The sequence below is a fragment of the Fukomys damarensis genome, unplaced genomic scaffold (genome assembly GCF_012274545.1).
Source record: "Fukomys damarensis isolate Sample0158 unplaced genomic scaffold, DMR_v1.0_HiC HiC_scaffold_16, whole genome shotgun sequence".
Lineage (NCBI taxonomy): Eukaryota > Metazoa > Chordata > Mammalia > Rodentia > Bathyergidae > Fukomys > Fukomys damarensis.
In genome coordinates this window covers 24823393-24851035 of record NW_022900928.1, presented here as the reverse complement: position 1 = coordinate 24851035, position 27643 = coordinate 24823393, and the positions used below count along the sequence as shown (strand labels likewise).

The 27643-nt window shown below is 40.3% G+C and overlaps 3 protein-coding genes across 3 annotated transcripts; 1 reads left to right on the top strand and 2 right to left on the bottom strand.

Moving 5' to 3' along the window:
- The first annotated feature begins 472 nt into the window (after window positions 1-472).
- LOC104847750 (olfactory receptor 51E1) lies at window positions 473-8016 on the top strand. Its single transcript, XM_010603321.3, has 2 exons — window positions 473-552; window positions 7005-8016. Exon 2 carries the CDS (start codon window positions 7047-7049, stop codon window positions 8001-8003), a length of 957 nt encoding a protein of 318 aa, XP_010601623.1. The 5' UTR covers window positions 473-552; window positions 7005-7046; the 3' UTR covers window positions 8004-8016.
- Window positions 8017-12985: 4969 nt separating this feature from the next.
- On the bottom strand, window positions 12986-13948 carry LOC104847670 (olfactory receptor 51I2). Its single transcript, XM_010603153.1, has one exon. It carries the CDS (start codon window positions 13946-13948, stop codon window positions 12986-12988), a length of 963 nt encoding a protein of 320 aa, XP_010601455.1.
- A 6581-nt stretch (window positions 13949-20529) lies between these two features.
- LOC104847748 (olfactory receptor 51I2) lies at window positions 20530-21486 on the bottom strand. The gene has a single exon (XM_010603320.1). The coding sequence runs from the start codon at window positions 21484-21486 to the stop codon at window positions 20530-20532; it is 957 nt and encodes a 318-aa protein (XP_010601622.1).
- Between the last annotated feature and the right edge of the window lie 6157 nt (window positions 21487-27643).

The following is a 27643-nucleotide window of genomic DNA, read 5'->3' as shown; positions in this document are numbered from 1 at the left end:
CAGGGGAGAGAGAATGCTTCAGGATGGAAAAAGGCTGACATTTAATCATAAGTGTCCTTTGAAAATTTACTTTCTTTTTCCTCTGACTGAGTGTGATAAGATTATGAAGAAACTTGGAAAAAGGCCATCAGAAAGACCATGGAGAAATGGGTTTCATTAGCCTTTACTTACTCTAACTTCACATTGGGAACTGACATACAGATGCCAGCTCTCAACAGCCCATTTGAGGAGAACTCTAGAGACTCACATCACCCGCTGTTCCTCCTTTCCCATACTACTAGGTACAACTTTATAGAAGGGGGACACTAAGAAGAATTCCAGAAGCACAGTTGGCTTGTGAGGGGTATCTGCGGATAGACTCTCTGGACAAAATCCTGCATGCCCAGCAGGGAGGAGCAGAAAGGAGGAGGGCAGACTGAGAATAAATAACCTCGCTAGGGAGATCTCAAAGAGGAAGTGGAGACAGAGAGGGCTGGGCTTTAGCACAGCCTGCTAGACTTCTTTTGGAAGAGTGCGGGGAGGAAGAACACAGTCTCCTACAGGACAGCTGAGGTGAGTGCAGAAGACCAGGGGGTATATCAGAGCATGTGGGTTATCTATAGCTAGTGATCTCCCATTAGGATTGCTGAGAGAATGAGATACCAGGCTGTGAAGAAGCAGTATACAGGGTGGAGCTGATGGATGTGGAGAAAGCCTTCCATCCAAAGGATGGCAGTGGTAGTAACTTCTATGTTTTTATGTGAAGGGAAGCATTGGGTATTCAGGGTTGCCTAAGGATAGCTTTCAAGCAAATTCTGAAGGATCAGTGTACTAGAACAGGCATCTAAAGCCTGGCAGGGGCATGCACAAATATGAGTGAGACAGAGAATGTGTTTTGTTGGGGTTAGATTGGGGTTGGATTGGGGTTGGATTGGTTTAAGTGTGTGGACAGGGCCAAGCCTGGTAGTGTTAGTGTGGCTGAAGCCCAGTTGTGATTGAAGATCAGGCTTTGGGTAGGGGTGTCTTGCCAGCTCTGAGCAAGGTAGGTGCTCATTCTAGGCTTTGCATCAGGAGTTAGGGTGTGGTTGAGATTGGAATGTAGTGATGATATACCCGGGGCTTCAAGCCTGTTTAGTTTGAGCCTAGTATCTGGTTTTAGTCTTCAGCCTCTTGAAAAAGTGGTTTAATGTCCACCCTGCAGGCATCTCTGCCTTTGTGCTCTTTTCCCCAGCCATCTAAAGTACTTGCAGCTTCTCAAGCAAGGTTTCTTCTCTTTCACTTTGGGATTTTTCCTTTGCTGAAGGGCATTTTCAAAAATAAAATAGATGAAGTCCATTGCTTAGATTTCTCCATTAATTCAGAATTAAACCAACGTTCCTTGCCATGCCCCACAAACCCATGTCAACCGCCTGGTCCTTGCCTTCCTCTGACCTAATCTTAAACTCTCCAGTGTTCTGGCCACCTGGACCTTTCTATTCCATGAATTACCAGACTCAGTCTTGCTGTCAGACATGTTCTTTGTGTGGTCTCCCATGCCTGGGGTGCTCTTTTCTCAAATCTCAGAGGGGCTGGCATTTTCTCATCACACAGCTCTCCTCTCACATGCCATCTCTTCAAAGAGGTGCTTTTAGGGGACTAGTCTTAATTGAGAGAATATGGAAAGGTGAGAGCTTCACAATAATTTTGGGGTTGGAAACTGTACTCTCATCTCTCCATTATTAGCTTAACAATTAAAAAAGATTGGTCAATATTCTGCAAAGATTCATCTGCTTTATCAGATCCAAGCAAGGTATGGGACACAGTGGATGCAGGTAATTTGTGTGTGTGTGATTCTTGGTAATACTCCCCTAGGGGAGTGCAAGGACAGTGTCTTCCTCTCCAAGAATCAGGTATCTTTCAAGCTCCACCAGTCTTTCTCAGCTACAGCATTGCCCTTGAGGTCAGTCATGCCTCTTTGGGTGTGGCAGTAAGAGGCAGAGGCTCCCAGGTATGTCTGAGATCACCTTCAAGGGCATTCTCCTCCAAATATCCCCACAGAGGCCTATGCAGCACCACAGGTCCCGAGCCCATTACTCTGAGCACGGAACATAATGTGTGTCTAGCCTAGATCATGACAGAAATCACCAATCCCCTCCTCTTCCCTCTTTTATCCTTTTTACACTGAACCTAAGTGAGAAGAGCTGGTCAGGTGTCCTGACACATAGACTGGTCCCTTAACTCATAAATCCTTTATCTTGGATATCTTGCAAATTGACATGATTATTTTCCTTATAAAGTATTTTACTCATTTTAAGGAGACCGGGAGAGGTAAGTTAGTAGCCTGGAATACTGGGAAAATCAAGTGTTTGGCATTTAGGGCTTTAACTAATGTATTTATCTGCCAAACGGGACGAATAATATTTGATAGATTGGTGGGACACTTTAATTAGATAAGAAAGAGGTGGAGGACAAAGCTTTTTCATCACCACTGAGGGGGGAATTGGGGCTGGAAGAGAAGGCCAGTGCCTCAAGTTCTCATCCAGGAAAGTCCTCTTTACTGCCCTGTTAGTTATCCTCTGTGCCTGGGCCAGGCGTCCTACTTAACAAGCACCTGTTCCATCTTGCCCCTGGGAGGCTTTTGTTAGATTCCAGGAATTACAGTACAGCACAACTAAATCTCAGAATAAGGGAAAACATGCAGGACTTGGGGTTGTCTAGGTAAAGTTTCCACTTTATGAATCAACTGTTAAATACTGGGAAAGCTATTCAGCTTCTTGAAGCCTCAGCTTTTTCATCTTTTATGCAGAGAAGGCATACAGGTCTCCTGTCATGCAAAATTTTTGCTGGGTTACATATAATATTTTGACAGATGGTATAATGGCATTTTGTAGGCGCTCAATGATCTGTTAATACCATAGAAATAATGAAATCAGTGTTGGGGGTGACTGGAAGGACGGAAGGAAGAAAGGGTGAGGAGCTTTGGTCCTCTTCGCCATCAGCTTTTCCTTGGGTCTGTAAGAAAGAAGGAATTCAGAGCTGGGGAAGAATGTGGCATTGAGCAGGTAAGGAGGCTGAGCTGGCGCTGAAGGACAGAGTCCTGAAGGCCAGAGAGAAAGAAGAAAGAGGACTGAGGCTCTCAAAATGGATTTCCACTCTGTAATAGTTGTAGGGCCTGTTCCCCAGTTCCTGAGGGGAAATAAAAACAAGATGTTTTCACAATTCTCTAGAGAACATTCCAGGGATTTGCTAGGCCACTTTGACTTTTTAGAGAAAATGTTGAGCACAGGGCTACTCCTTGGGGATTAGGATAGTGTGTGGGCTCTCTTAAAAGATAAGAAAAATATACTTTTTTAGTTTATTTTTCATTAATTGTGTATTGTTTTTGAAATAGAATGATCTAGTTCCAGCTTTCTGCTGAGGGCTTAAACCATCCCTTGGCTCTAATGTAAATGGTTCTAATTACTAGCAGATGGTGAGGCTGGAAGGCCACCTGGGGGTCACCTCTTCTCTCTCTTGTCTATCTGGGAGACTGTGGTGGTCTGGGATGCCTCAGGGTTGACAGTCTGAAGAGTGATATTTGTGCTTTCTGGCTGGCTACCTGCCCGTTCCTTCATTTTTCTTCAGCTGACAATTTATCTCTAGCCATAGCTGCCCAAGGACCTCCCTTGCAGGCCAGCTGACTTCCCCTTTTTGATTTCTGGTGATTCTATTGTGAAAATTGATTGCTATCAGTACGTGTGTGTGTGTGTGCGTGTGTGTGCGTGTGTGCGTGCGTGCTTGTGCAGGGGTAGAACAAATGCGTATAGCAGTTAAATGACTGCGGTAATAGATTGGGAGAAATAAATTTGTGGACGCTTCATACATTTTCATAGACCTGTTCTCTGCTTTTATGGAAAATGCACTGTGATTACTTTTGCAATGCCTTTTGACATTCCTTATCTCATATAATTTCACAGCAGGGCTATGAGTTTATTATTCCTCTCTGCATCACTTAGAGCCATGACTTGCACTCCTTGTAACCAGGATTTTGCTCACCACATCAGTCTACCCTCAGAGGTAATAGTCTTGCACATGGCAATCCATCACTCTTTCCCAAGTTGTGTATTTCATAACACAGCACACTTTTAACCTCAGGGAATCTGCCTGCTTTAGCAGATATGTCCCTGTGAAATTGCTGTATGGCAAGGGTGTCCAGCCCTTGAAAGCATCAAAGCCTTCTTGCTGATATCTCCAGGTTAGGGATCCCAGGCCTTCCTTCTTTTCAGCCCAACTGCGCTGCATCACCGCTGCATTTCTGCTGCACTTGTCCTCTTTTCTGTGTATCATCTCATGTCCTCTGCCTCCCTGGGTAACAAAAGACTCTTTGCTTTGACTCTGAAAATTCCTGTTCGGAATTTAATTACCCTGAATGGACCTTGCAAGCATTCTCTCCTCCCTCTAAAAGTCTGTTAAGTTCAGACATCTGACAGTGCTGCCTACCCTGTGGCTATGTTATCCTCATTAGATGCTCACTGAGGGGTTCTTCTATTGATAAGGCTTATTTTCATCTTCACCAAACATTAATTTAACACTAACGACTGAATATAATAGCATCTTTGGCATTAAGGAGTTCATGATTCAGCAGAAATAAATATTGTCAGAATTATATTTATTGCTACTGGGGGGTATATAAAATGAGACCTAAGTAAAATGCTTTGGCAGCACAAAGCAGGAAACATTTAATTATACCCAAGGGAAAGCTTAGGAAAAGTAGCATAGAATAGAGAAAGTAAGCCAAGATAAGAAAAATGAGTGTGGGGGGAGGTCAAGGAGGGAGCTCTGGTGTGACAGAAGGAGAGAAATAAAGCAGACAAAAAGGCACCATTATGGATATCAGCGCGACATTTATGAGGCAGCATTCATTCCAGTGTGGCTGGAGCACAGGGCCATGGTGCGGAGGAGTGTGAGGAGAGATCTAGGGTCATAGACTGTTAGCCAAGTCCTCAGAATTGGTGCAGCTTTCAAGAGTACTTTTTTAAAATAATAGGCAACGGTCTGACTTAATCTGGTTAGACAGCTGGATTTGAAGAAGTTTTTACTAAAGGCCTGACCTGATAGAATCATGGTCTAGCTTATGTAACTAGTGACCACCTTCATAGGAAAAAAAAAAAAAAATCTGGAGGAAAACAGTCAATAACCACAAGAGTTCTTTTTCATACTTAGTATATGTGAGATGTGTTAAATGTTTTGCACTCATTATTTCATTTAATCCTTCCATTGGCCCCATCAGGCAGGGACTATTAGCATTTTAAAGATGAAGAAACTCAGGCTTAGCAAGTTAAATGCTTTGCCCTGTATTGCATGGCTGAGGACTGGGATTTGAATTCAGCATTAATTTCAAGACTCATTACCTCACTAACTACAAAACAGTAGTTCTGGAAGAGTATATATATATGTATAATTTATGTATGTGTGTGTGTATATAATTTTTTAAATCAAGATAAATTTGATGTACTTCACCGGCAGCCAGATGGACCTTCTTAGTAAGATGTTAGAATTATGAATCTGAATCACAAAAGAGAATTCAGGATTTAATAAATAGACCAGGAATTAGTGTACAGCTGTGTGTCTGTGGTGTAAATATATTGGAAAGTACACCTGATCTGATTAGGTGTACATGAATATCTCCTCACAGAAGCAAGAAAGGATGGAGCAGAAGGGAGTTAGGTAACTCTCTTAACAGGAGGTTGCAAGCTGAGATAACCTGAGTCTGATATCCCTTCCACCTGAGCAGTATCTCCCTTTTATAGCCAGATTCAGTTCAGATTCAGCTCGAACCCTGCAATAGGATTGGTTTTCCTTCCAGCGCTGTTAATGCCACCATCTCCGGCTCTGTATTCTAACTGAGAAGATGTCACTCTCAGGCTGAGTGGGCCTCCCAGAAGCAGAGCATGAGAGAGATTCTTGTTCAAATGACATAAAGTGCTTCCCTGTTAACTGTGGGGACTAGATTCTAAGACTCCTAGTGTATACTTGAAAGGCAACCATATGTACACTATGTCTTTTCCTGCACACACACAGCTATGATACACTTTTTCCTTTTCACCCAAAGGAAGCCCTTACGACTCCTTTTTGGCCAGCACCATTACTCTTCCACTTAGAGGAAACAAGGCTGGCTTTTTTAACCCTTATGTCAGGCAGCCTTGGCATCTAGCAGGGACGGTTCTCTCAAGGAGAGCTGTTGAGCCCTTAAAATTCAGCACCTGCTGCAGATGGGAGAGAGGTGCTCTGGATCTGGGTGGGATACTACAGTGGCTTCCACTGTGGTTATTATTTTTTTTTCTGATGTAACCTGAATAGTATGGACAAGTGTAAAACTTTGATGACACATTTGGGCAAGGTTGAGATATAGATTTAGAATTCAAGATTAAATTGCTGTCAGGATTTTATTGGAATTAGATTTATTATAATAAAGCTGTTACTAATTTTGGGTTAAAATTCAAATGGCCACTAAGTATTGGGTTAATGTTAAAGTTATGCTTAAGGTTAGAAGTGGGGAGATAAACAGATTAGTGATAAGGTTAGGTTTCAGTGCTAGTCTGTGTTTGTACTAGTATTACTGTATTTATATTGGAATTCATTTCAAGATGGTAAAATGATATGATTAAATTTACTTTCAGTATTAAGAACAGGCAAGCTAAAGGATATAATAGGAAAAAGGAAGCAATTTTATATGTTTTTATTATCTATCTATCTTAAATCAATGTATATTTGGTAAGTAGCCTTTCTTTGAGAAATAACTTAAAGTACAATTACAAATTTGTCTTAGTGTTTCACTTGTTATCAAGAATGATTATGCAGGTAGGGCTATGGAGTTGGTAAGTAAAAGTGGGTGAATTTGTACTTATGGGTGCAAGTGGGTGCTTGACTTAGTGTTAGACTAAGTTTAAATAGGAGCAGAGTTTGGGTGGGCAACAGAATTAGAGTTTTGGAAAGAGAAAAGGGCATTTAGATGAGAGAGTTTGGGATTCCTGAGGACCTGACAATGGCTTATCTTTGCATTTCAGCCACTACGTGCCCAGCACTGGTCGCAGGCCAGCTCCTTCACTATGGTGGTCCCCACTGGCAATGAATCCAGTGCTACATATTTCATCCTAATAGGCCTCCCAGGGTTGGAAGAGGCTCAGTTCTGGCTGGCCTTTCCGTTGTGCTCACTCTACCTTATTGCTGTACTAGGTAACTTGATGATCATCTACATTGTGCGGACTGAACAAAGCTTACATGAGCCCATGTATATCTTTCTTTGCATGCTTTCTGGCCTGGACATCCTCATCTCCACCTCGTCCATGCCCAAAATGCTGGCCATCTTCTGGTTCAATTCCACTACCATCCAGTTTGATGCTTGTTTGGTACAGATGTTTGCTATCCATTCCTTATCTGGCATGGAGTCCACAGTGCTGTTGGCCATGGCCTTTGATCGCTATGTGGCCATCTGCCATCCACTACGCCATGCCACTGTGCTTACATTGCCTCGTGTTGCCAAGATTGGCATGGCTGCTGTGGTACGGGGTGCTGCACTGATGGCTCCCCTGCCTGTCTTCATCAAACAGCTGCCCTTCTGCCAATCCAATGTCCTTTCCCATTCCTACTGCCTACACCAAGATGTCATGAAGCTGGCCTGTGCTGACATCCATGTCAGTGTCATTTATGGCCTCATTGTCATTATTTCTGCCATTGGCCTGGATTCCCTCCTCATCTCCTTTTCATATCTGCTTATCCTTAAGACTGTGTTGGGCTTGACACGTGAAGCCCAGGCAAAGGCATTTGGCACTTGTGTCTCCCACGTCTGTGCCGTTTTCATATTCTATGTGCCTTTTATTGGATTGTCTATGGTGCACCGTTTTAGTAAGCAGGGTGACTCTCTCCTGCCCGTCGTCATGGCCAATATCTACCTGCTGGTTCCTCCTGTGCTCAACCCCATTGTCTATGGAGTGAAGACAAAGCAGATCCGACAGCGCATCCTTCGTCTTTTCCATGTGACTGCGCACACGACAGATTCCTACTGAATGATTTTCTTTTCACTCCAAGTCCTCCAATTCAGATTTTTCACATCAATGTTTTGGAAGACAGTGTTAAAGAAACAAATTTCCCTTAACAGAATGCAACTCAGATCCTTCAGAGGTGAAACTGGCTGGGGATTCTCCATGTGGAAAGGGGTGGCAATATCCATTTTCCCATATTATATTCCCCATAACTTTTTCTTCCTAATGATTATTAAAACTGGTGGCTGGAGGGTTCTCATTTTACCATCCAGTCTAGATTGAAGTTGCTTCCACTGGTGATCCACAGGGTTCTGAGATAAGGGCAGTGCATCTAAAGGACATTTGCCAAAGGCATAAGCATGACAAAAGGAAAATAAATACAAGAATCCAATAAAATTAGATCATCTAGTTTAAGACTCCAACTTCCTCTTCAGAATTTCTAATATTTCTGGATCTCACGAAAGGAGATATGCCTGGCTTTCTTCAAGATAAACTTCCACAGAGAAGAAATAATTGCTTTATTTCTGGGCACTGGCCCTGAAGGGAACGTTGAAAATAAAGTCTTAAAAATACTATATCGGCCTGTACTTTGTTCAGAGAATGAAAGATAGCACACTTTTTTTCTGAGAGTTTTCATAACCTGTGAACTCTCATTTCCTTATTTAAATTTAAAAATACAATTTTTGGTCTAGGCAGAAATATCAGCACCTTCATTATACTAATTAAATTAATGTTCCATGGGAGGTAGTAAATTGCATAGGATCACATAAGCTCACAAGAATTAAGACTTTTGATATTCAATTCTACATCATATGACAGGATTGGTAGACCAGTGTGTTAGGTATTTCCAGAGTTTTGCATTTTCATGTGGAATATTTAATCCTGTCACTCATTCTGTATTATATTGAGAAATGTCCTATCCCTAGATCTCATGGCTTTAATTTCAAAAGCTCTTGTTCTTCCTGATTTGGTTGCAACTGTGCCTATGTTGTGGAAGCAGGAGTGTGTTTGGCAAACAGTAATTTATTTGGCAAATATTTTGATTAGCATTGGAGTCTGAGACCCTTTAGGAAGAGAAGTAGCTGAGGTCATCCAGCAACCTATGGAATAATGGCAGGACTTGTTGTCACAGACCAGAGCCAAGAGCAAGAGGCACCAAAGGTCTAAGCAGGGCCAATAGCCCATGTGGCTGGAATGGAAGCAAGACTTAGGGAAAGTTGGATGGGTCAAAAGTGAAGAGAGTCTACACACAGGTATTACATGTCCTCACATATCCCCAGGGCTTTGAGCTGTCTTGCAGAGGAAGGTCATAAGATGAAGGTTTTTTAGCAATATCAAGGGAAAGAGCAATAAAAACTACATCCTTGCTGGCTGTGCTTAGAACGAGTTCGGCCCTGTGGCCCACCTGGCAACTCCACAAGCCAGGTACAGCAGTTCTAGCAGTGTGGTAGGCACAATAGGAGTATAAGTACTAGTGGACTGGGCAGAAATTTAGATCACCACCCACGGGGAGAGCCCTAACAGACCCAAAGTGAGGCAGGTGAGTATGAGAGCAGGCAGCATAGTGAAGAGTAGAACATTTGCCAGACTGAATTTTCTTGCCATACCTAGAGGCACAGAGGCCTACCTGGTAGAGAGGCATAGAAACAGCATATGCAGTTTCTTGGACTGTGAGGAGGGAGGAGATAATGATTGTGGCCAAAATGGAATTGGCTGGGTCCGGGTGAGTGGTGGATAAAAAGAACTGAGAGCGTAAGACGGGGTCAGAGCAGGCTTCAGTCACTTTGAATTACGTGGAGGATTAGCTGATCTCTCGGAAGTGTGCTGACACTGGAATTGAAGAAAGAATAAAGAGAGAGAAAACACATATTTTCTTCTTATTAGGAAAACAACATATGATTATTGTAACAAAATTTTCATACAATGTGAAAATAGAAAAGAAATAAAAATATAATAAATATCTCCAATAAAGTTTTTACTTTAAAAGACTTCAAAAATTGTTAGCATTTTGGTGTTTTTGTTTCAGATTTTTAATATGCATCTGTCTGCATGTTTCCGATTGGGCACAAGATAAATATGTGTGTGTCTGTTTTATATTTGCAATCCTTTTGGAGGCAAAATAGATGGTATAAACAGATGAATCAGATAGACCCATTTAAAATGCTTCTAGGGATGCAATCTTTATCCTAGATTTTAGAAGAACAGAGATTCATGAATTTGTCCTGACTGGATTGTTTCACGAATCTAAATACACTGACTACCGACTACTGTAACCACCACTCCCTGCCTAGTGTTTGGTAGGGATCTTCTAACCTCTAGGCTGGATTTCCAGTGATTTGTTTTATGAATACTCACTGAGCATCCCCAAAAATGTCAGAGTAAGAACTAGTATGATGAAAAAAAGTTCTTTTGGGAGATGTGACTGAAAAGTTAGCTTGGAAAGTTGAATCCTGCTTCTGGCCCTCCTATCTCAGCCTCTTGGGCCTTTATCAGAGCCTAGGGGAGCCTGAATAATAAGTCTAGATTACTTTTCTAGATTTTATCTAGAAATGTTTTATAAACATGTCTTCTGGTCTTCATTTTGACTACCAGTGCTCTGTCCCAGACAACCACCACAGACAGCCTCCATGTACACTCTTTCTCTTTTTGATGGTAGCAAAGTTTTATTAAAGGTTGGAAAAGAAACCGGCTCTGGAGAGTGAGTTCATGTCCAGAAAAAGTAGGATGAGAAGTACACCCTACAGGTTGAAGGTGGGCCACTGGGCAAGAGCGAAGACAGAGGCCCACACTGTTTATCTGGAACATCTTTTGCTTCAGTTCTAAATCGCAAGTAGTTTACAGGAGTCTTGCCAAACGCAACTCTGTGATTGTCTTAATCCTCTCTTTAGAATCCATTAAATGCCTTTTATTGCTTTCTAAATTGAGTCCAAACTACTTAGAATAAAATATTATACTAAAGTAGATTTTCCTTCCCTTTTATATCTATTTTCATCCTATTTTCACAGTATAGCTCTAATTTTTCAACAAATCATGTTATTCTGCTATTTTACAACACTTACCGTCTCTCAGTGATTTCCTGTACATTTTTTTTTTGTTTAATACTGGGGATCAAATCCAGTGCCACTCTTCCACTGAGCTACATGCCTAGCCCTTTTTAATTTTTATTTTGATTCAGAGTTTTGCTAAACTTATGATCCTTCTGCCCTAACATCCCTTGTAGCTGGGATTACAGGTGTGTGCACCATTCTTGGCTTGATGTCATGTATGTCTAAGCCTCTTTCTATTCCCTTTAAATTGCCTGTACTATTTTAATTTTAGTAATAACTCATAAGCTGAAACTCATTACGAATCATTAAGCCACAAAAGTATTCATGGTTTGGTGCTCCCAGAGTTTTCATATCACTTTACAACTGGACAATTTCTACTTCAGAAAAGTTTGGGTGATAACTCAGTCACTGAGCTGTATCTGCTGAGGTTAACAAACCATTTTACACCACTCCTTACAGTAAGTTTGATAAGCTTGCTTTGGACACAATGGGTGCATATGAGGAAGGCAATCCCCTTCTACTATGTCTGGGCTTCTGGACACTGGCAGACCTGAATTTAGGAAAGGATCACATTATGCCATCGATTTAAGGTTTTGGTACTGTTGTTCAACGTTTGTCTTTTAGGCACGAGACCCTCAAAGTTCTTGCCTAGAATCTTAGAGTGTTTTACTTTAGACTTGATTTAAAGGAACTGAAGCTGATGCAGAATTAAATTGTAACCCTACCTTTCATACTCCTAAGGGAGCAGGCAGTAATAGAGGGCTTTTAACTCCCAGTAAAAGAAAGTGAAGGATAGGGGTAAGGAAAATCTGGAGATCTGAAATGGGGATGTAAAAGACAATTCCTGAAAGTGGTTACAGGAAGAATCTGTGCCGAGGCTAGTGGTACCATAGCACTTGATTATCACATTTATTTATTCAGTAAACTCTTCAGGAAGAAAAGTGATGAGGTAAGGAAATGCATCAGGAAGAGTAGGACTAAGGAAAAGAATGAAACAGAGAATTTGGCCATAGGGAACTCCTGCTTACCATACGTTCTCCTTATGGTAAGTGCTAGTTTGTTCCCTGACTCCAAAGAACTTTACTTTATTTATTTCTGCCACTGAAGTTGTAGGCCAGAGTGGTAGCATAGATGAAGAGATTTAACTGATTAGTCTTCTCAGATTCAGCCTTGTTCATATATTCAACACACTCCTAGTGTACAATTCATCCTTCTAACTTATTTTATAATAAAAATATTTAATAAATGATTTTTATATACTAAATACAAACAAATCTATTTAGCACAATATATGAATTTCTGTACAAATTTGTTATCTGCCTTCCTGGCTTCATCCCCTATCATTTCTTCTTTAACCCTATGCCACAACCATGTATAAAAAGATATCACAAGTGGCAGAGGGACAAAGGCATCCAAGAAAGCAAACATTTCCTAAAGTATATTTACTTCTTCAAAATGTGGAGATTACTTTTCAGATTGTGATTTTTTTCTAGATATTTCTTTTACGTATTCAATTTCTACTCAGCCTAGAAAAATTGTGTGCATTTTTCAAGATAAAATAGAAATTATTTTATCTGCTGTGGAAGTTTCCCAATTTTCCCAGGTATCTTCTGTCAACTACTGATTTGTTCTCACTAATAAACTCTAGCACACTGCTTTATCAATGGCCTTCATTAGTCTACAGTCTGGTTGTACCTTTAGGTACCTTTTACCTGGGACATAATTGCAAATTCTGGAGATAAAGGATCACATTTGCGGTAATTATTAGTCTTCAATTATCATCACTACTTCCATATAAAATAAAAGTCAAACTTAACTTTGAGCATAAATAAACCTGAGGGTCTTTCCCCTATCTTAGCATGGATAGGGATTTTCAGAGTGTGCTGAGCCTAACCGGTTCCTAGGTAGCATTAGCAGTCTCTTTTATTTTACAGAGACACTATTATATTCCAGATGTCATCATCCTTGGCCTTTTTTCCTCAGAATCCTGAGCATGGCCTCCCTGATGGGCCTGGACTTGACACTATAGATGATGGGGTTCAGCACAGGAGGCACCACCAGGTACACATAGGCCACAAGAGCGTGTACAAGGTGGGGCAGGTGTCCGCCAAAGCGGTGGATCATGGACACACCTATGACAGGGATGTAGAACACCAGCACAGCTAAGATATGGGAAACGCAGGTATTGAGGGCTCGGACCCGCTCCTTGGGAGAAGCCAGCCCCATCACCGTATGCAGGATAAGGCTGTAGGACAGGACAATGAGCAAGGAGTCGAGACCCACGGTGGACAGAACCACATACAGCCCGTACAGGATGTTCACGGTAATGTCAGCACAGGCCCTTTTCATGACGTCTGCATGGAAACAGAATGAATGTGACAGGATGATCTTGCCAGGGCAATAGTTCAGCCTCTTCAGCAAGAAGGGCAATGGTACGAGGGACAGAGTGGCTCGAGCTACAATGGCCATCCCGATCTTGATGATGACATTATTTGTGAGAACAGCTGCATAGCGCAGGGGGGTGGAGATGGCCACAAAGCGGTCAAATGACATGGCCAGGAGCACAGAGGACTCCACCACAGAGAAGAAGTGCAAGAAGAACATCTGGACCAGGCAGGCATTGAAGTCAATGAAGCGGTAGTCAAACCAGAGCACAGACAGAGTGGTGGGCAGTGTGGACAGGTTGAGGCCCACATCGCTGAGGGCCAGCATGGACAGGAAGTAGTACATGGGCTGGTGCAGGGTGGGGGTCCTCCTCACAGCCAGGATGATGAGGCAGTTTCCAGTGAGCGCCACAGTGTACACGGAGGAGAAGGGGATGGATATCCAGTGGTGAGCAGCCTCCAGTCCTGGGACGCCAATCAGGAGGAAAGCAGGTGGCTGGAAGAAGGAGATGTTTGTATAGGACTGTGGAGGGACCATCCCAGAGAAGCAGCTGAGGGTTCTAGAGAATGTGACCTCATCAATCTGCATAACTACTGAGAGGGTGTCAGAAAATAACAAGTTAGTATTAAATTGGAAGCCTAAAATCGTTTCATAATTGATTCTATCATCTATTGATATGTATAAAAGCATAATAATGAACAGAATTAAACTTCCACCTAGTCTGTTATGTTCTATTTCAGTTAGTGTGCTAGTGCCATTTTCCAAGTTTTCTTATATTATAATAGAGACCATAACTTCCTTTTGAATATCAGGACCTTTTCAAACACAGACTTGTGGCCTTAGGGCTGTGTCAATACTGCACACAGAATCTTATCTATCAAAATTTTATCATCTTAAGTTTGGTACGTAATGTGAATTGGTGCAATGGAATTCGGCATGTCAGTAATTTGTAATTGGACTTCAGAGAGACTTGTAAGTATCTACTTTTTGTCTAAATTGAAGATGTGTTATTTCCATGTGCATAGAGGGAAGTGGAAAGTGCCTGCTTGGAAAGAGATAAAAACAATTGAATTAGATAAGCTGAGAAAAACAAGTTTCTGAGAGGATTATTCTTGAGATCATCTGTTTACCCTGTTGCCCTTGATTTTCCTTTAATACAATTTTGATATGTAATAAATTTCACAGTTTATGCTTAAGTATTTTGTGCTGCATTTCTCAATGTTTAGAATTAACAGAGACCCTACAAAATTCTATGTTTTCTTTTCCATTATACAGGTCATGAAACTGAATATCAGGAGTTGTAGCAGCTGGCATATTACAGGCTTGAAGTTTGTATCCATCTCTTTCTGATTCCAAATCCAATACTCATCCAGTGGCCTCCTTTGATGAGGCAAAAATATGTGAAAAATTGTCTAAAGTGTAAAACACCACAGACATTTTTGTTGTTACTGTTTTTATGTAAGGATGGAGCACAGAGAGAGAGCATAGATATAAGATATATTGGAGAGAAAGACTGAATCAATGAGAAAATGCTCACCAGCCTTAACCCCCTACATTTCATCTGATGGCAAGCTGTAAAAAACAGATCTGTCTAGTGACTATTCCCACCGAACTTTCTAAAGTAGAGTATTGATAGATCAAATATTTGAAATTTCTTACTGATAGAACAAAAACCTGTTGTTCAGAAATTTAGTCAAATTCCTCTTCTATGCACAGTCACCCATAGCTCAAGCATATTTCAAAATCACATGGATGTATAATGCATAATTGCCTGGGATTAGCCCTCATTTCCCCTCCACTTATAAACCAGTCACTAATCCTAGTATTCCAAGACCAGAGGACCATCTCATCTTTCACTTCCTTTTCCTTCATATGTTTCTGACCTGGTTACTCATTATATTATTTATTCACTCAAACAAGCAAATGTTGACCTAGAATTTACTTCATTCTAGGCATTGTACTATGCACGAGTTATGTGTTAACAAACAAAACCAGATGGCTGCTATATTCATGGATCTTACAATCTAAAGAGAAAGACAGAAAAATATCAAGGAAAGAACTCATGAAATTAAAAATGTATTCAGTGGCATAAAGGACACTGAAAGTGTATGGGGTAAGGTTAACATATGGAGGGTGTGGCACAGGGGGCTGACTTGATGAGGGTTGCATGTGCAACAGCTCTCTGAGAAGATGATGCTTAAGGTCAAAACAGAGGAGGCAGCCACGTTAAAAACAAGGAAAGTATGCAGACGGGGCACAAAGCTGAAATAATATTTGAATTGCCTAAAGATCCTGTGCTGGAGGTAGGCTGGCATGCAATACAAGTAGAAAGTTAGGCTGGCACTGCTTCATAGGAGTGTAGGAGACACTCCTACTATTAAATGGACATTATTCGAGTGCACAAGGAAAACACTGAAGGATTTTAAGCAGAGGAGCAACATAAGCAAGTGAGTCCTTCAGCATCGGTTACATCATCCCTAAAGCAAGAATAGTCATCCTTCAGGGTCTACATTTCAGAACAACTGTAAGGAAAGGCAAATCATATATAGTGAAAGGTTTTGAGAAATACTGCACAGTGCTGGACAATAGTTGGTCATAATGTTGTTATTTCTCCTGCAGTTTCTTAGGGCAGCTGCTTGTCTGTCATCCTTGCCTTCAATCTGCATGACCACCTCACCCCTTCTCTCCAGCACACTCTACATATTTCTCCAACTGTGTAAACGTCTTAGTCTTCTTAAAGCACCACCTTTACATTGACTCACCCCTGCCCTGCGGAGTTTCATTATCATTTTCTATCCCGCTCCTCTTGTGCCTTTATCTGGAGCTCAGTCCTGGCACATGCAAGGACCTGGAAGTGGAATGACCGCACATCTCTCAATTGTCGAAGTAACACAAACATTCAGGGTGAGGCAGAATGAGTGAATTTTAGCATTAAAAAGAGGTTGTTTATAGGCAGAAAAGAGGTTTCTGGATTCAGCAGTATTATCACATGTTGTATATGCCGGGGTATATGTGGCACATAATAGGAATTTGGCCAAGTTTTGACAAACAATGAATTCAACAGTGCTACTGTACTCTAAATAACTTTCATATGTACTACAGTACAACTTTAACACACTGTCCCTCAGCTCTGACATAATGTTGTAAGATAGATTTATCCTTCTCCATTTTCACATGTAGAGGAATCTGTTGAACTGGTAGGATAACTCATTCTTGATTCTGTTTGGTACCAAACACCTTATTCTTTAAAATTAAATTTATTCGTACAATTTAAATATACCTAATGATCACATTTTTCAAAGGGAATTTGTACCTGTGCATGCTGAATCTTGATTCCTCTTTTTCTCCCGAATCACTCCTCTCCCTTTCACCCTCCCTTCCTCTCATTTAAAAAAAAATTCACTGTCAAGGATTGTGAAGAACATCAGGCTGACTCATTTTCTCCCATTGTCCTCAGGTTCTTCATCTGTAAAATCAGGGGCTTGAAATGGATCCTATCTTTTGAACTCTGGCCTGTGGTGAGTGCAAGATTCAGTGTTTCCAAGATACAATTCTCTTTTACTGTCTCACTTCGCTTTGCTTTGATTTTTTTTTAAAAAAAATAACCTAACTTCTTTTATTTAAATAAAACCACAAATCAGAACTTTATCCCTCTGAATATACTTGCCCCAAAGTTTTCTTGCTCTCAAACTTCAAGCAGTTTTCTTTTCTTCTTTTTATTAATTCATGCATTCATGGAACTCTGCCTACCCACTTACAGAATAATTTCTGATTTATGCTTTGCCTTAACTAGTTTAAGTTTCATGCTACTTCTGGCTTCTGTCATTTTTTTTCTCTGACTCTTCTTTTATGGGTGGGGAGGAGGAGCCCTCCAGGGCTCTGGAAATTGAGAGAGAACTGAGGGTAGGCCCACTGTACTCACCCTGGAGGCTGCCCTAGGCCTCATGGTTGTGCCCCATCATATAGAAGCCCAGGAACCCCCCATGCCGAGGCACTCTTCCTTATTCTGCTGCAAGAAAATGAAGCCAATGTCCAGGGACAATAGGCTTTGACTCTCAGAGAAAGCTCTCTCTGCTCAGGTTTACCCCTGAGGTGTTAATATCTGATGAGCAGATGAGATGGCTCCAGGGAGCAGTGAGGACAAAGTTCACTTCAGAGAAGTTAGAGACACGAATGTTCAGAACTCTGCAGCTCATTCTAAGACATACTTTCAACAAGTTTGGATGCTGCACTGGTCCAGCTTCACTTCTTCCCCTCTTTTAGAAAGTGTATCTTTCTATTTGTTGGAAGGAGACAGAGTTAGACATCCCTTGAATCAGACTGCTGGTAACTAGTGACTAAGTTAAAGATTTACTAGTCCCTAGGAGAGAAGTAATGGCTCTGTCACAGAAGGGTAAACATTATGTACTGAAAGAGCTTAAAACACTGAAGAAATAGGATGTTTGAATATGCATATAGAGATTGCTGATCAAGATGTCCAAAATCAGGAAGTAACAAATATTCTGAATTGCTCCCATAAGGAGAAAATTTGATGAACTCCTCAGAAGTTCAGCATCTTGCAACATCAGTGAAGGTTGCATAGGTTTAGCAGTTTTATTCTGTCAGCACACTTTCCAAAAGACAAGGTATTTTAACCTGATATCTTCTACTGTTTAGGAAGAAGTTCAGCACTTGTCTGTCTTTGGAATTCAGAGACAGCATACAGTACCTTCAGAAATAATTTCTTTTTTTCCTCTCATTGAGTTTATTGCTACATTTTAGGTATACAGTACAGTTACATTCATCATTGGGATCTTGCACCTTTACATGACAGGTCTTGGTTTTCATTTTTCCCCCTTGTCCCTGCCCTCCCTTCAGCCCCTCCTCCCTTCCCTATTTACAAATAATTTATTTCCATTTTTTCATTTTCTTGTGTTTTTTTTTCCCTTATTTCCTTTCCCCCACCCTTCCCACTTCCCCTACATCTTTGGCCCTTTTCTTTCTACAGAAATAATTTCTTGATCCCTCCATCAAGTAACCTGACCAGCTGCTAGCTTGCAGTGGGCCTAGAGAAAAAGAAGGCTAGGCAGGAAAGTCTTATCTGTTGAGAAGGCAGCTTAGGTGTTTGTGTTACATAGCCTACATGACCTGGTCAAACTATTTGCAGACAGCTAAGTTAGAAAAATATTACAAGGCAGTTAGGCAGGGTTGGGCCCTGGGCTCAGGAAACAATTGAGGCACTTTCACTGAAGAGTAACATTAAGAAAGAAACTATTATACCTACACACTTCTCTCAGGGATGAATAGCAGTGATTGGTATTCTAAATGACACCAAACACCTTAACTGGGGAACAAATCTTCCCTACCTAGCTCATTCCTTCCAGGAAATCCATGTGTGCTTGCTACATGACTAGTTCCCCCATTTGATTTCCATTTAATAATTATTACCTATGTGACTGTACTTGTTGTAATCTTATTGGTTGATCATGGTTTTGTCCCAAATCATGCTCACCTTGTGATTTTCCACTGGATCTTATGGTTTTGTCTCACTTTGTACCTGCCTCACCTCGTGGCTTTGTTCAATAAAACATCTTTGAGAAATGAAGTGGGTATGCAACCCACTTTCCAATTCCCCTTCTCTCTTAGAAAAAAGCTATCTTTCTCTCAATAAAGTCTTCCTACTCTTAACCTCTGTTGTTCCTAGAATTCATTCTTTGATTTTAGCAGACACAAACTCAGCACTGTGGATATCTAGTAGCTTGGGAGCTATAGTATTTCCCTTGTGCAGATTATTTCAATTATTTGGATTGCTTGGTGCCCTATGTCAAAACCATGACACCAGTAGTGTCTCAGTAGATAAGGGCACTGTGCGGAGTGTCTACCTAGTCCTAAGGTGACACTTACTAGGTTATGTATACAAGTAGGATAAAAACCTCCAGGACGTGGAAGTGATCACAAATTCATCGTCACGAGAACCCAGCAAAGATGATAATAAATGCTATGTAAAAAGACAAGGACTCTTTCAGGATCCTATTTGCCCTTCAGATTGGAGCATGGCCCATGGAGGCAGACCAGGCTTGTGTTCAAATACAGATCCAGTTTCCTCAGAACAGAATGGAGAAATTCTACTTGTGTGAGCCGAATGTCCCCCTCTATCCTCCACCCTTCAACGTCTTGACCTGCTTTCCTGTGTAAGCAGTGTAGTCCTTCTCTCAGTTTGCAATGTCCACTACCACTACTATTTTTCTACTTCCCCACAACATGCCACACTTTATCATTTGCATAATATACGTCTTCTTTCTCAAGAGCCTGGTGAGAGCTTCCAGCAAACTCCCAAACTGTTTTCCCCATGCTTTGCTGATATCAGTAGCCTTTTACTTCTTATTCTACTTACTCACTTTTTGATTTCTCTACTAAAAATGGACTGTGAGATTCTCATAGTCATGGTTGGTCTCAGAAACCAGGAGTTTGCAAGCCTCAGAATCTTAATAACATTTGTTTAGATAAATGATTAATGATTAATACAATAAAAATAACAGTCTGTTATTTTTAACATTTCTTATATATTACACTCTATCTTAATTAATGCAAAATGATCCTTATAATACTATAAATTAGATACTATAATCATAGAAGTTACCATATACAGAATATACAGGTAAATAACTTGTTCCTCTTTTACCCAGCACTCTGCACACACATTTTATAGTGCATTTATTACACTGTATTAAGGATTTTCCTGTTTATGTATTTTACATATGTCCTTAGTTAGACTTGAGCATTTGAAGGACAAGAAAATGTAGGAATAGTTTCTGTGTTTCTGATACCTAGCATAGGGCCAAAAATGGTATTAAGAAAATACATGTGATAAATGAGGTGATAAATGAATAAAAACAAATGTTCAGGATTACAATGCAGGCACAGAGTATTTGCCTAGTACACGTGAAGCCCTGAGTTTTCCCTTAGCACAGCATAATAACAGTAACAATTTTTTATTCCAATCTGACATCTCCCTTCCTAGATGCTGATACAAAAACTATGGTAGGATTTTATCCATTCAGATTGCTGTTGCTGTTTTGAATGTTTGTTTACAAATTGCTTTAAGGACCCTAAATCCTGCAATCATTTTGTATTATTACCTATGGCTTTCCCTTTAACACTCTGAGCATGGCCTCCCTGATGGGCCTGGACTTAACACTATAGATGATGGGGTTCAGCACAGGAGGCACCACCAGGTACACATAGGCCACAAGAGCGTGTACAAGGTGGGGCAGGTGCCCACCAAAGCGGTGGATCATGGACACACCTATGACAGGGATGTAGAACACCAGCACAGCTAAGATATGGGAAACGCAGGTATTGAGGGCTCGGACCCGCTCCTTGGGAGAAGCCAGCCCCATCACCGTATGCAGGATAAGGCTGTAGGACAGGACAATGAGCAAGGAGTCGAGACCCACGGTGGACAGAACCACATACAGCCCGTACAGGATGTTCACGGTAATGTCAGCACAGGCCCTTTTCATGACGTCTGCATGGAAACAGAATGAATGTGACAGGATGATCTTGCCAGGGCAATAGTTCAGCCTCTTCAGCAAGAAGGGCAATGGTACGAGGGACAGAGTGGCTCGAGCTACAATGGCCATCCCGATCTTGATGATGACATTATTTGTGAGAACAGCTGCATAGCGCAGGGGGGTGGAGATGGCCACAAAGCGGTCAAATGACATGGCCAGGAGCACAGAGGACTCCACCACAGAGAAGAAGTGCAAGAAGAACATCTGGACCAGGCAAGCATTGAAGTCAATGAAGCGGTAGTCAAACCAGAGCACAGACAGAGTGGTGGGCAGTGTGGACAGGTTGAGGCCCACATCGCTGAGGGCCAGCATGGACAGGAAGTAGTACATGGGCTGGTGCAGGGTGGGGGTCCTCCTCACAGCCAGGATGATGAGGCAGTTTCCAGTGAGCGCCACAGTGTACACGGAGGAGAAGGGGATGGATATCCAGTGGTGAGCAGCCTCCAGTCCTGGGACGCCAATCAGGAGGAAAGCAGGTGGCTGGAAGAAGGAGATGTTTGTATAGGACTGTGGAGGGACCATCCGGAGAAGCAGCTGAGGATATTGAGGATATGATCTCTTCAACCTAACAATATATCTGGAGAGAAGAGAGAAAGTTACCAGAAAATAGAAACAGTACTGATACCTGGTGACAGGGTTTGAAGCACAGTGGTAAATATGACAGCTGTGAAATAGATTTAAAAATATTGTTCCACCTAAACTAAAAAATAGGGAGCAGCTCTGACTTTAACCCGTGATCACCAAAGTATCTTCTCATTGTGTGAAATCATGATCCCTTCACAATTGAACAAAACAACCTTTGTTTAAAAATATGTGAAGGATTCCTGAAAAGCCCAATGAATAATCTTCTTTTTAAAACAAATGCTGAATTCATGGCAATAGACTGTAAACATCCTGTGGAACCATGAGAGGTAGACAGCATGGGCTTGTTATTACTGTTAAATCACAAAGCAAGTAATAAATAATCAAATAATAAAGTAAAATTAATAGTCAAAGTATAGGTTAATTTAAAAAATTACAGAAGCAGTTACTGAAATTACTTTTAGGAGAAATTTAAAAATCAACTAGAAATAAACCTGTGAAGTAGAGTGGAATTTACTGAGATCACTGGGCCTTGCGGTTATGTCAAATCTGAGCAAAGTTAGCAGCTCACTTTGAAAAAAAAAGGCCAAGAATGGCCACACATTCTACTGGGTGGATCGGGAGCATGGGTATCCCTGCAGGGCAGGTTACTGTGTAGATTTTAGTCAATTTGTAAGAAATACATAGCGAATTGCAGATGCCAAGGATGTCTGTTCAGTTATTCTCCAGTATTTCTCTTCATGCACTATATTTGAGAAAATAGTCAGCCCTGATGCACTATAAGGATGAGTGAAAAACAATGAAAAGCATACACTTTTTTAAAAAGGGATGAAAGAGGGTAACAATATGCTAAAATAGTCTTTGTGGTAAGGAATTGTAAACTTTTCTAAATATATTCAGAAGTTAAAAAGAGTGTGGATCTAATTAAAATTTGTGACCATAGAAGGTAAAATGAATTGATAATGAAGAGAGGAAATGCAAATCAAAGTTTTAGACCAAAGAAAATAATAATGCAAATAATAAAATCAGTATAAAGCAAAAAAAGGCTTATAGTACAAAAAGGCATATTGCTTAAAAATCTCAGAAATGCAGAGAATAGAATCAGATGTGGTGTTGCTCCCCTGTAATCACAGCTACAGAGGAGGCTGAGGAAGAGTTACAAACTTGAAGCCAGCCTGGGGGAATTCGGCAAGATAATATCTCAAAGTTAAGTTTTAAAAGCAGTGTGGGAGGTGTAGCCAAATGACAGAGTGTTTGCCTAGTATGTAGGAGACCCTGGTTCAATCTCCAGTACAAAAAATGTGGAATTAATAATAAACAAACAGAATTAAAATCACACAATAATAAAAGTAGTTAGAATTAGCAGCAGCGTTCTGTCAGTAACAAGGAATGCCCTGCTGCTTAAATGTGGTCTTTCTGGAGTGAGGTGGTATATCAGCATTATTTTAATTTGTATCTCTCAAATGACCAGTGATGTTGAATATTTTATTCTTATATTTGTTTGACATTTATATTTCTTCACCTGAGAAGTGTGTATTCATTTCAAATGCCCATTTTTGCATTGGGTCCTTAAATTCAGGAGGCATGACTTTTTTGAGTTCTTTAATATTCTAGATATTAGTCCTTGGTCTGGGAAACAGGTGGAAAATTCTTTTCCCACAGTGTAGATTGTCTCTTCACTCTGTTAGTGACCACCAACCAATGAAGAGATAGAGACGATGTTTCTTCTTTTATGCAGTGGAATATTACTCATCAGTAAAAAGGGATGAACTCAAGACACTTCTAGGTAAATGTATGTAACCTGAGACCATACTCTTAAATGAAATAAATTGGACAGACGTGTAAATAATGCATTTTTTTCCTGATCTGAGATACCAAAAGTGTAAATAAGGGCCAAAATGTATAATAGATATTGTGAAATATGAAGAAAATGTTCAAATGGGAAAGGAACTAGGGAAGGGGGAGTGAAGAAAAGAAGGCAAAAGAAAAAAAAGAAGGAAACAATGGAAACAAAGTTTTTGTAAATAAGGAGGAGAAGAGGGGCTGAAGGGAAGGGAGGGGCATGGGGGAAAGGAGAGTATACCTTATATATCATGTACAGGTACAAATTCCCTATGATGAATGTGATCATTAGGTATGCCTGAAATGCACCAATAAGCTTAATTAATTAAAAAATGTGGTCTTTAATTACTGTGTCTCCTGAAAGGCAACTGATATTTGAGAGGTGCCAGACATCCGTTGATAAATGGCTTATTTCAAGCTTTGTGCTGGAAATACAGTAAATGAAGTGAAACATCTTTTAATACTAGAAAACAGGCAACTAATACAAAACATCCAAAATCACTTTACATAGACAACAATGTCCCCTTGAAGCATCTTCCATGGGTAACCAAGCATCAATAAGAATAACAAGGATAATGGGTTGGAAGGCATTAAATGTGTGCTCATCCTTGCTCCTCAGTGGTCACTGAAATAAAGCATTTGGTATTGTGGAAGCTGGTAAACAACTTGCTCTTATTCTATGAGCTGATGCATGACGCAAAGAAAGAATTTGATGAGGGAAGTATTCCCTTTAAAGAAGCCATATATCTAATGAACATAATAGGATTAAGTATCTTTTTTTTTCAAGCTCAGTGAAATAATTGAAAAAAATGAAGGGTCAGTAGCACCATAAAATGAAAGAACACTGGCTATTTTACCATATTAATGTTGGACTCATAGTCAACTACCAGTTTACAAGCAGTAGAGGAGATAGCAGTCAAGTAGGCGTGTTAAAACCTACAAGTAGATACGGCCAGAAAAAAAAAAAATTAAAATACCCTTGAAAAGAAAAACAATGCCAATCTTTTTCACAGGCTACAAAAAAATAAAAGTAAAAAAGGAAGATAGAAAAGCTATAGATTAAAGAAACTTGACTCATATTCACCAAATATTATGTAAAGACTGCTAGGATCTTGTTTTGAGTATAGCAAATATGAAAAGCGAATAACAAAGAAAAATACTTGTACATCATAATTAGGAAAAGAGAATAGAAACACTACTTGAATTTTTTATGATGTTTTGATATGATTATAATATTATAGCTGTCTTTTACTCTCAGAAAATATTTTACAAATATAGAATGAGATAATGACTTAGGTTCACTTAGAAATAATTGGGGAGTGAGGGACACTAATAGCCACAAAAGTGGCTAAGAACTAATGACTACGGATGGTTATATAAACCTTTGTTTTATTCTTTAATTTTGAGTATTTTGGAAATTTTTCATAACAAAATATTATTAAAATTAATAGTGTTCCTCTATAAGAAGTAACAATATTTAGGGAGAGTTAGATAAAAAAATAGAAAGGGATATAAAAGATGCAAATACTATGGTTTATAGGTGAAAATAGGAAGAACAGTAAGAAAATGGCAGAAATAGTTCAATTTCTTGTAGAAAACCTCTGAATGCTGAATGGGAGGAGAACAGGGCACATCATCTTGTCCACGCTCCCTTTAGAGACTGAGAGGCATATCTCCCTGGAAATATGCCTGGGATCCTAGTTTTCGTGTCATGTAAGTCTTAGGACTGTGGGAAGGCAGCTGTTTTCATCATCTCCTCTTAGGGTAGAACCGTCTCTCATTTTTCCAGACTGAGTATTTCTCTTTCTTTGCCTTTGTATCCAGCCCCTTCCAACTGATACTACCGGCTGAGATGCTTGGGGCCACGCGTTTGGGAAGTGGAGAAGGGCGTGATGCGTTGAGCCACGGGTACTCACCTGGGCTGTTGTCTGAAGCTGCCCCAACCCTCACATCTTGCAGGAGCACAAGCTCTCTACAGCAGTGAGACAGTTTTATCTCACTGTACAGGGCCCTTTGACAGTGTCACCTGACTCCAAGGAAGACCAGCCTTGAGCCACAGGGAGTCATTCCACTCGGGTCCCGGGAGAGCGCGATGGCTGGTCGGCCTGAGGGAGTCGGGGAAAGTTTGAGAGGAAGAGGAGAGAAAACAGATTTCTGAAAGGCCCGGAGACTCTGTGCTGAGTTCTCAACTTTATTCTGGGACAGACACTAGGACTGAGACCGTGAATCCCCAGACTAGAGCAAGCAGATTCTGACCATGCTGGTAGTCTGGCACTGACCTACTGAATCAAGAAGCCTCTAAAAGGAGAAGAAATGGACTCAAATGATTCAGTCTATTTCTTCCCACATCCAAGCTTCTTCTTCATCCTGTTACACTTCCTACAGAACCACCACGATTGCTCTGACCTCAGCTCTTTTAAATCAAATGGGATCATGATGATTCATCTTGGACTACTTTCTTTCATTTTTTGAAACAATTTAAATTTCTATTAGTACATATTTTCAGTAAGTAATGATCACAAACAATGTGGGGAGTTGGTATGTGTATAAAACACATCTAAATTATTTTTACTCTCTCCCTATCTCTTGGTTCCCTTCCCTGCTGGAAGGTGAAAAAGGTCAGCCTCTTAAAGACTTAGAAATAGGCAAGGGTTTTCTGAACAGAAACTTAATTGCACAAGAAATAACATCAAGAATCAACACGTGGGATTATATGAATTTAAAAACTTCTGCACACAAAAGGAAACAACCAACAGCGTGAAAAGAGAAATTACAACATGGGAATTTTTTTTTTTTTGGCAGAACCCCTAAAATTAAATCCTTCAAAATAAAAGACACGATCCAAAAATGGGCAACTGAAATGAATAGACACTTCCCAGGAGAAGTACAAATGGCCAATAAATACATGAAAAAATGTTCAACACCTTTGGCCACTAGAAACATGTAAATTAAAACAGCACTGAAATTCCATCTTACTTCAGAAAGAATGGCTACCATCAAGAAATCAACCGATAACAAATGCTGGTCAGAACTGCTTTCTAAGGGCACATTTGACTCATTTTTATTTTTTATTTTGGCCTCTTTCCTGGCTGACTTGGACTCAGTCTGTTTATAATTCTCTCTTTGAAGAGATGAGTAAACTTAGAGAAAAATCACATAAACTTGAAAAGTTAAACAAAAAAACCTGAGGTGTGAATTTAACACCACTTACCACTTGGGATTCTTTTCTTTCAGTTTTTATATCATCACCATTCTTCTCAACCTGCTCTCTCTAAACTCAGTAACTAATATGGTATTACTCCCAACTTCATAAAGAAAAAGGAAGCTGTTAAAAGGGCCCTCTTTAAGCATCCTTCCACCTCATCTGCTATCTTCCTTCCTTCCTTCCCTCCCTCCCTCCCTTCCTTTTTTTGTAACAGGGATAAAACAGGGATCAGGACCTTGTGCTTGTGAGGCAGGTGCTATCTTTCCCATTTCTATTTCTATATCCACACTCTGTCACAGAGACCATGAATATGTTTCTTCAAATTAACTTCCTCTCCCACAGTTTAATAGCTTCTTTGTTGACTGCCTTTCACTTACAGAAAAAGAAAAATTCTGAATGGCCTATAATGAAACCTAAGGCTTTTTAAGGGTGAAAAAATAAAGCTTATCATGTTGAGATGGTTGTAGATTCTTAGGCACTTCCAATTCAAAGAGATCCCACATGTTCATTACCCAGTTTCCTCAATGGTAGCATTTTGGAAAACAAACAAAAAAATTTACAGTATATTATATTGAAAGCACAGAAGGCAGGCACACTAGCATAATACAGACAATATATGACAATCTCATAGCTAATGTCATACTCAATGATGAAAATCTGAAAGCAATCCCTTGAATCAGGATTAAGACAAGGATGCCCACTCCCACCACTTACATTCAATATAGTATTAAAAGTGTTAGCCAGAGAAATTAGGCAAGAAAACAAAAGGATTTCCAATTCAGAAAGGCAAAAGTAAAATTATTTTGCTTTGCAATATAATAGCCATCATATGATATCCATCTAAGTGTCCATCACACCAGAAATAGATATTAAAAATGTCACACACACAGAAGATTATCATTCAACCTTTGAAAGAAGAAATATCATTTGCAACAAATGAACATGGAAAGGCCAGGTATTTAGCTCAGTGGTTCCACCAGTCTCTGGATGTCGTACTGCACCAGGTCCTAGAGTTCTACACTTCCATGTTCAAAAGCAGCAGGAATAGTT

Coding starts and splice junctions, on each gene's coding strand:
- LOC104847750 (XM_010603321.3), top strand. CDS start 7,047: ATGGTGGTCCCCACTGGCAATGAATCCAGTGCTACATATTTCATCCTA.
- LOC104847670 (XM_010603153.1), bottom strand. CDS start 13,948: ATGGTCCCTCCACAGTCCTATACAAACATCTCCTTCTTCCAGCCACCT.
- LOC104847748 (XM_010603320.1), bottom strand. CDS start 21,486: ATGGTCCCTCCACAGTCCTATACAAACATCTCCTTCTTCCAGCCACCT.